Genomic DNA, 10,216 nt, shown 5'->3' on the forward strand with positions numbered 1-10,216 from the left:
AGGATATTATAATCACATAGTAAAATTGTTAAACTTCATACAATCGTTGTTGTTTTCTTTAAAACGAATAATAAATCTTTCAATTATAGGTTCAAGTGATGTTTGTAGCAGTTATGGACAGTTATCCGTTGCCAATAACAACTGGACCAACTGCATGGGGCTACTAGTATATGCTATGACTGAAAACAGGAATTCCAGTACAAGTGTTAACAAGAATGATGCTCATCTAGCTATGTGCAAGTAAGTAGGAAGACATTGTCCATTCATATTTGTCACTTTAGTACTCATTGTCACTCCATCCGACTTTTGTGACCATTTTAAAACCGTTTGTAATGTAAACAAATTCCAGTTCCTCTATTTCTACTGGACAGATTTGTCTAAGCCTGTCATTCTGTTGGGGTCTATATAATACTGTGATGGCTTTGTCTGAAACTAGACAGTAACATATATTGCTTGATAAGAAGTGTTAACAACTCATTTCAGGTTGTACAACATGAGCATGGAGTGTATAATGAATTCCACACGGACCAAGGGACATAACTGCAGCAGGTCTGCGCTGAAGTGGACCATGCCTGCCATCAGGAATGCTGTGAACAGTAGTGAAATGTCAGAAATCTGGCATCACACCAATGCATCTACCTTTGATGCTGACACATGTCCAGGTAAATTGAAAAACAGTGCTGGTTTTCTTTTTCTTCAAAATGTATGATTTGAACGTCCAGTTACTTTTTACACGTGTAAAGAGATACGTAGACTGAAAGTTGTATTAATTAATGTGTCTCTAGGTTAAAAATATGTACCAGGTTCCAGTCAAAGTATGCATAGCAGAACTTTACAGTTGTATGGTAAAGTTATTTAACAGTATATACAAACTATTTAATGGAGGAAAGAAAACATTATCAAACAGCGAAAGTATATATAAAGGCTATATAAAGGCTACATTTTCCTGTGGCATATTGTAACAATGATGGTGTCTGGACACAGGTCAGATTTTAAATATTGTGTATCTGTGTAAATGTCTAGGTACCTATGAAAGCTTTATTATTGAACATAATCATGATGCTGTACTAGTACTTGGAGGAATAGTAATGCTGTCTGCAATGCCTTCCTTTGTCATAAATGTGACAAAATTCGACTATTTTCTGAGCATTATTTTCTTGATTATAATAAGTATAGGGCTAAAGTTTGTACGAATTACTGAAGTTCAGGTTTGATACATCAGTGTGTTTGGAATCATGAATGTTCTCCATTGATCTGAGTCTTAAACAGTTTTCTGACTATTCATTTTGAACGTAATGTGGTTTGATTGTTTTTAAATATTTTCACATCATTATGTGCAGAATAATGTTTGTATCTTTGCATTGAATGTTGTTATATGTTATATCTTGGCCAGTTAAGGATTAATACTGAATTTATATTCTATTTAATTTCTAGGCAATAGCAGTGATGGACAGCTCTGTGTCTTACCTGCATATTTGCTGGCACCCACACATTCCAACCATTACTACTCGCTGTACAACAAGTGTATGATGGGAACATCCAACTTGCTCTACCAACTGGCCACCAACATGTACAACCACAATTGGTCCAACTTCACAACGGATAGACCATTTACCAATGGAACCGCCAATCAACAAAACACTACAACTGGAGCCCACTCTATGAATGGATCATCCACACATCAGAACGGCAGTTACAATGGTGAAATGCATTATCCCATGTATACAGTGAACACATCGTTGATACCACCTCATTTGCAGTCTCTTGTGTGCAGGTATTACATTGATATAATTTATATGTCACATTTAAGCTTTTCTCAGTTTAGATTAATAGATTCTCACACTTGACAATTCCTCGTACTGAACCTTATAATCTTACGCTCGCTTTGGGATCTGTCATCTTACATCAGACAGGATTGACTAAACATTAATGTTTTTCTCTCACAATTCCCGAGGGTGTAGAATTACTCTCGAGATGATCTATAGAACCAAATGTATCGCACCATTGTTGTTACATGAAATATGGGACAAAATTGATGACACTCAATCTATTGTGATATGGTTGTACTCCATGACATGATGGTGTGAACCAATCTTAGAACCTATGTCACATGCATGCAAAATGGCATTTTGTCAAATCACTTTTTAGTGCCTGCTACGCTCATTCTAGCTCTTAGAAAGAGAGAAAATACTCTTACTATTATTTAGGTCACATGAGTCCCATTAAAATTATTGTAATTGTCTTTGTTCTTGCGTCCTCAATTAATTCACATTATTTAATAAAATATTGCAGAAGCTTTCATGGCAAAAGGCAAACCAAAATTTTGAATTATATGTATTTCGCTACAAAGGACCAGATATGTGGGGATGAAATGGGTCAAATTGGCTAAAATTTTAACTATTGTCTTCATCCCCAAATATGATAGAATTAGATAATCTCCATGGACTGAAAGGTCCTGCAGTGCATTATCAAAGGAGTGAATTTCGTTATTCTAGGGTCGCACATTTAGGAAAATAACCTTTTCATGTGTTGATTATTTATTTTCAGTTGGAAATAATCTAGATTCGGTTTTATTATCATGTGATTGTAGCATAATGGTACGAAATTTATTACCCTGACCAGTAGTAACCATTACCTGGAGTTCAAATTCCTTGATCTTAATACTTTCAGTGTGTATGAGATGGAACTTGGATGCATCCTGACACATTTGGACAAAAAGGGAGAGAAATGTGATATTAGTAATCTCAGATTGTCTGGGAAGTTGGCTGCTACACGTTCGATGCAATATACTGGATCAAAGGTTGACCTTAGTTTACTGGGGAAATGTAACGGGACAGGTAAATATTTCTTCAAAAAGACAGAAAGACTGAAATATAATTAAGATTTGTTTTCTGTCCTTCATTTATTAACTAAATAAGCATTAAGTAAAGAAACAAGATTTGTCCTTTGTTAACATAGGTCATTATAAATGTATTCATGTGTCATGTATCTGGTGAACAATTATTGGTTTGCCTGATCTGAAGACTTATTTACAGTCGTATAGTTAATCCTTTTTTCAATTTCACATTGTGGACTACTTCTCAAAAACTGCTGTGCCCATTTCAGTGAATACAGAAGTGCCACTGACCAACGACTAGCAGAATGTTTAAATTGTACGTCTCTAACTACCCAGGAGTCGATTTGGAGAGCACATAAGGAATTAACTGAATACAGATTCAAAAAATCTTTATCAGATCCAGTTTTCTAGAATCCAATACTCTTTATGAATGTAAAGTTTTTAAGTTGCTCCTTCAAAAAATGGTTCAGTTTTATTAATAAATCCCTTGTTCTCTGGCAAATAACACTCTTGTGTATTTTTTGTTTTTTCGTTTTTGTTTTGGATGAGATTGCATTTTGATGATATAAAATTAAGTTCCTGCCCAATTCTAGGTTGGTGAGGGGCAGTATCGTAAGTGTAATATTTGATTAAAATATGTAATGTGATAATTCTTCTAAAACAAGTCTTGTGGCGTTAAGAAGTAGGGGAAAGCATTTGGATCTAGACTAGGGTTTGGTTTGTCTGTTAATTATGAAAGGAGAAACTGTGGATCCAGAGGGTTGCCTATAAACTTGTTAAATTGGAAAGCCAATAAATACACAAAACATGTGTATGCATTTTAAGCCTGAATCGCTGTGCCATAATGTAATCCGATTGCAGTATATATCATCATCAAATAACAGGTTATCAATTTGACAAAATTGTTTACTGTTTGACTTTTTCATATTTTGCTTTTTAGTTTTTGCCTGTTGTCTCTTTCTTTAGATTACAATATTGTAAAATGAAAATAACGAAAAATTTGAAAGTGATTAAGTAAAAAGTACAAAATCTTCAATATCAAAAAACCAATTGAAAATCAAATGTGGAAACCTAACCCTCCTGTTTTTATATTATAGTTGAGAAGCTGAACGGATCTATTTGTAAGGACACAAGGAAGCTAATGTTGAAGCTTGTATCACAGTGTCTACATGTTCCGTATATTTGGGGTGATTCCACATCAGACAAGTGCATGTGAGTTTAACATATCGTGTGTTTGATTTTTAACATGTTCTTAGATTGAAACGATATGCTTGCATCTTGTTCACTAAGGAGACGCCCCTGATCGTGTTAGGCACAGATGGCACACAAATTGAAATAGTCGTATATCCATTATTTAGCTATGATTCAAATACGACAAACATGATAGAACTGTAACAAAGAAGATATATTCGTTAGAATTCGGAAAAGGCATCGACATGTTTGTTGAAAAGGCTTTCAAAACTATCAGCCTTGCGTTCAGTGTAAAACATTACATCAGTAGAACCACTGTCATCCTTACAATTAATGTCTGGTTTCACATTAGAAGATAAGTGTAATATTGCACGAATTTAAAAAGTATTGCTTCAATTATGAATAATTTCTGTAGTAAAAATGTTTTTTTTTGTAAAGTAATATAGCTCATATTCAGTTTGATAATTGTGGTTATTAAGATCCATTGAAAATCAATGACGAGAAGCAAGTTCATGCCTAAATGTTAATGTTTATCTTTGTAGGTCATTTAGGGCTTTCAAGCATTGTGTTCACCAACCCTATATGTATATTACCCATGATGAGATGTGCACTGAGAACCAGATAGCTCAAGCATGGAAGGAAGGACAACACTGGAAAAATGTTATATATCCACATGTGAATGTTACCAAGTGCGATAGCTATAATGATACAGGTAACTTGAACTATTCACGAGTATGCTGTGTCTGTTGTTCGTTTGTCCTTCCGTCTGGCGTCAAATATTCATCTTTTAAAGTCATTAGCATGTTGTGATGAATTGTTTAAATGCATGATCTTGACCTACTTCTAAAAGCTTTGACCAAACAAAATTAAACACCCAAAAAGGGATATCGTTATGATATTTGGCCATAAATATGCTGGGATGAAAGACGTTTAGAATTTTGTTTTCAGTAGAATGACTATGTCCTACTTTGAAAATAACTTGTGCTATATATTTTTCTTCTGAAATCTTCTTCTCCAGGTTGGCAAGAATGGATTTTATCTAATTTCAATGTTCGATTAAGGGGTATTAGTATGCCAGCGATTTACAGTTTTAGATTTACTATGGATTGTTTAATCATCATTGAAAATGGATACCAATATATATGGATGTAATTATTAAAGATGGAGTCGTGTTTTCTTTGACACATTTTACATTACAGAAACTAGTGTTTAGTGACGCCACTTGTCTGACATGTTCTCTTTTGTAAAGAGCAAAGAATTTCCTTTAACTGAAATGATATAATGCTTTTTTTTAGATTTTTCAGAGTATAGTTCATTCTATGGAGAAGCAATGGTGTATAGTTTCTACGAATCGCATGTAGTGAAGAGGATATTTGCTGATGTTGTAAGTATTTCCTTTTAACTCTCTCGACACAAGTTTCATAACATTTTCTATTCTAAAGATTAGTTAGCCTGTCTGCATTCAGACTCAATAAAATCATGATTGTTTTTGTTTAGGCGGGAGTGGGTAATGTGGTGAATCAAAATATTTTACTTGAAGGCAGTTGAGGGTTGGATAACTATTATGTCTTTGTTTTATCATTTCACTTTAAATCCAATCATTTTGTATTAAAGAGAAATACAAAAAAAGTCTTGTCCAGATAAGGAGTTGCAAATTTGTTCACATTTACCTAATAAAATTGTGGAGTGGTGATGCTGATTTTCTTTCAAATACTGTGTTATTAAAAATTGTAAAATGCATCTATATATGATATCCTTTCTCTATTGAACCTGATCTGAAAAAAAACAATTCTTTGTTAATAGTATGACAAGATGTGCATTTGAATTAAAAACAAAATAAAATTATGCATTTATACTTTGTAGTTGAATAAAGCTTGCAATGAAGTATTTGGTGCTGATTGTGTATCAGACAGTACAGAAGTGTATGATATTAGGTGAGTCTAACTGGCAGGACGCAGGACAAATTATTGAATAAAAAGGCGGACGTTAGATCGCTTTGACACCATCTCTAGTTAATCCAAATTTTGGCAAAGGTTAGAGGTATCAATTCTGTATAAATGAAGAGTATGCCCCATAAAAGCAAAAGGGGAAATGTCTTTTGATTGGCTGTGTACCTTGTTGATTTTTACCAAATTCAGTACAATTGGTCCACTTGTATATCTGACTAGGTACTATTGTGATTATTTGGAGCCTAAGAAGAAATCGTAAGATTAACACCATGGTCTGGAAAAAACAAGAAATATTAAGAAACATTTTCAACTTCTAGTTCCGATAAAAGGAAATCGATGAGCGATACAGGTCCCTTGATGGATCTTTTGTTTTATTACCGGTACGTGAGACAGGGTTGATTGACCTTGTCAAGACGTGCATCTTTCTTAAAAATAATAACCTATTTCTTGCAGTCAAAGCCACACTAGAAGGAAACGACAGGCAGTTCCATCCGTCAATAGCTGGATTGAATACAAGATAGGATATCAATTCCGTCTTCGTCGTTCAATGATAATGAATATGGATTATCAAATGTTCGAATCAAAAATAATGGAATATGCACATCAGGCCAACATCTCTGTTGTCTACGCACGAAGCATCACCGATGAAACAGGTACACGTTTTACTGTTTGAAAGGAATTTTCCATATACTGTAGTTCTAGTTGAACTGGCGCATCTCTTTAACAACAACGCATGAGGTTAATAGCAAGACATAATATCTAAAAAGACCACATTTTGATCGTACTTGCACGAAAAGGCAAACAACCGTCTTTATTTTCTTGTTGACTTATTTATCTGTCAAAATTTGACAAAATGTTGAAAGTGGTATTTCGTAAATTCATGTTGGTGAAAATTAAAGACATCTATATTCTAAGCTTGAATACTCACTGCAGATAAATACTTTTTTTTAAATATATTTGCGGGAAATATGTGCTTTGACGATAGAATTATTGCCCATAACTTACAAGGGTTAAATATGATAAATATTCAAATTGCAATATCCGTTTAAGCATGAGGCCCGAGTTGTAATATTTGGCCTTTGTCTTGCTGCAGTGAGCGACATTATAAACAAGTGAAGGTCTATTCAGTAAATAACTGTGACGACTATTATATTCTATGATTCTTGAAATTAACTACTTCCACCAATATTCTAGATGAGATTGGTTGACTTTTTAGAATCGCTGACAATTTTAAGCGCACCTACCAGAAGGGCAAGTGAGCTTTTGCCATGGCACGACCCCGGTTGTCTGTTAATTGGCCGTCAAATTTCCTATGAACAACTTGGGAATAGAATGACTTTGTTTCATTGTATTGATGACTTGGCAATAAAACATAATGTCCAATTATTTTACAGTTCTTCCAGAATTGAATTGTTCAGACATCCATTCCATCATACTACACTTGAATAACACTTGTAAATCGGTGAATTTCCTGAACACGACAGACACCACAAGTTACTGCAAGTAAGTTAAAATTCTGGGATTTCTAGATGGTTATTTGGTAGAATACTGAAAAGTAGTATATATGTGCAATTAACTGGAAACGTTAATGTTTTTTAAGACTCCAATTTTTTGTTTTGAGAAACTTCGAGAATTTTTCATTCGCAGCAATTTGAAAACAGAAACAAATATATGATCATTTGTTTTTGTTTTTGTTTTTTCTTTTCTTTAATTAATTTCTAAATGACACTTTAACAAAGTGGTTGTGAGCTTATGTAATATTGAATCCTCTGCTGTCTATCCGTCAGGATTTTTTTCTGTTTTTCTTTTTTCTTTTTTGTACAATTTCTTGAAACTGAAATTCCCTTGATTATGATATTTGGTCAGTATGTATTTAGATGGAGGGCTATGAATTTCAAGACTTCCTGATATTTCCTTTCAAAACTACTTGGTACAGAAATATGATACTTGGATATGATGTAGTCTTGCAGTGTGATTGTGATTGTTATTTTCTAATATATTGTGTTGAGGTCAACTTTCACCGAACAATTGCAAAAAGCTATTAATACACATTCGAACCCTGTTTATATATTTGTTAGCATTACTAAAGCTTTGACAAGTCATATCTGAAAAGAAAATCACACCTTGCAAAACTTTTTGAAAATAAGAAAGAATATATAATCAAAACCAGTGTTACGAATATAAAACTTTTGTGGGTTCCTACATGGAATTAAACTGAAGATCTCCCATCGATATACCGTTAATCTGAATAACTAAGTCGGTTGGAACCTATACCCCCTGCAATGAAAAATGAATCATACAAAATGATTCCGCTTAATTAAACACAAATAAAACCTTTGATGATTGTCAGTTTTATATTTAGTGTCATTTAAACATTTGAACAGCTATGGTGCTAAGTGTGTATATGATGCTGACTTTAGAGTGCCGGAGACACCAAGGACAGAAATGATGGTCCTTCAGTTAATGCATTGTAAACCTATCTGACCCATGTGACTTTCATCTTGGTACCTACAAGCCAAATATCAGAACCAAAGGCCTTGTGGAACTTCATACGAGGCACAACACTAGAGGATTCCATTGTTGCTTCTTTGTTTAAAGTTGCTTGCCGTTAATTTTGTTTTGGATATAATTGTAGCACAGTTGGAAAAGAGCACTTGACCAGTTTAAGGCTATTTGAAACAGTCTCAGTTACAGTTAGAACCTGTTGAATATATGATTGAAGAATTCCTGGCATATTTTATTTTATTTAGAAACTACAATCGGACATTGCTGTGCGCCAAATTAGCATTTAGCTGGAAACCGTACATGGGGAAATGTAACGACAGTATGATGGTCTCCACAATCCAAGCCAATCAAGAGAAGTTTACGGAGGCATTTGGTGGAAACTACTCAACTTGTAATGCTTGTAAGTGAAAACAATTCAGAACAATCAAATCCAATTTGCAGAAAATTTTGTGAAATAATTCTGTCTGTTTTGTAGTATTTATAAACAATGCTGACAAATCCTTGCATATTTATTAATTCTTAGATATTTTTCATAAGAGTTTCTGTTTCAGAGTTGAGAATGATAACTAAGGATTTTCATACAACAGAAGGATACCAATTTCTTACATGCCCGTCAAACATTTTGACTTAATTTATTGTTGTACGGGGAGCATCCGTCCATTGGTCAACACTTTGGTTTCCACAAGATAACTTGCTTAAATGTCGTTCAATTTTGATGATGTGCATTATATGTTGACTAAATAAAGTTCGAACTTGAGCAAAATCCACATTAATTAATCAGTAAACTGTGCTCTGATTGGTTGACGGTTTATGCTTGCTACTCATGAAACTTAGTCAATATTTTTAAACACAGTGACAAATGCTAACTTTCCGAGAGGCCAACTGTTTCCGAAAAATGATTTACTCAAATATAACAGGAATCTGATGAGACTTTGTCAAAATTTACAATTTGTCTTATAATGGAATATGCCAGTAATTTATAAACAAGAAATGTGTTTGGTTTAAATGGTGAAAGATGAATTGATAATTGGCAAAACAGCTATTTCAGTTTCTATTTTCATGGTTTGAAATACGTTAAAACAGAGGCGAATGCAAATCAGATTTTTAAATGTCATAAAGCATGTATGAAATATTTATGTTCATTGTTTTCTCCTTTCACCACATTCCAGGTATAGTTCTTTACTTTTCTGAGTTACACGGCACAAATGTGGGTTCTTGTCCTTACGTTTCCATATTTTCATATTGACCCATTGATTTCAGGCTTTTCTCCCATTTCAAATGTAGTAGCAAATAAATATCTCTCCTGTTCAAGCCTTCAACATCATTTGTCTAAATAAATAATAATCAAGATGATATGAAAACATACTAAACTGAAGTATCTTAAGGAAGAATGAGTGTTTCTTATTACAATATAGTAGTTCACTCATTATCTACAGAGTAATTGTCCTTTGTTCATTTTGATACCAAATACTGTCTCAGCATTAACCTCTGTACGTTTTCCATTTACCAAATTTGCCATACTTAATGTGTCCCTCTTCAGGGCAAACAGTCGCATAAATACTGAAATAGGGTCATGTTTTGATAAGCCATCTTGATATTTGTAGATAAAAACGGTATGGTGTTGTATCAAGACATGAATGGAAATCCTATTGACAACATAACAAACCTTCAGAGTCGCTTACCTTGTGAGAATAATACCATACAGTACATTGCTAAATACAACTGTTACGGTATG

The 10,216-nt window shown here is 33.8% G+C and overlaps 1 protein-coding gene across 1 annotated transcript in view; it reads left to right on the forward strand.

Annotated features, from left to right (window-relative positions):
• Nucleotides 1-10,216, forward strand: part of LOC110448651 — a 150,099-nt gene that overhangs the window by 107,610 nt on the left and 32,273 nt on the right. Inside the window, exons 41-47 of the mRNA XM_021495017.1 lie at nt 484-662; nt 1,435-1,720; nt 2,671-2,837; nt 3,934-4,048; nt 4,570-4,739; nt 5,323-5,411; nt 5,891-5,961. Coding sequence (XP_021350692.1) covers nt 484-662; nt 1,435-1,720; nt 2,671-2,837; nt 3,934-4,048; nt 4,570-4,739; nt 5,323-5,411; nt 5,891-5,961 — 1,077 coding nt within the window. The remainder of the gene's footprint in view (nt 1-483; nt 663-1,434; nt 1,721-2,670; nt 2,838-3,933; nt 4,049-4,569; nt 4,740-5,322; nt 5,412-5,890; nt 5,962-10,216) is intronic.

The sequence above is a fragment of the Mizuhopecten yessoensis genome, unplaced genomic scaffold, assembly GCF_002113885.1.
Source record: "Mizuhopecten yessoensis strain PY_sf001 unplaced genomic scaffold, ASM211388v2 scaffold4123, whole genome shotgun sequence".
NCBI lineage: Eukaryota > Metazoa > Mollusca > Bivalvia > Pectinida > Pectinidae > Mizuhopecten > Mizuhopecten yessoensis.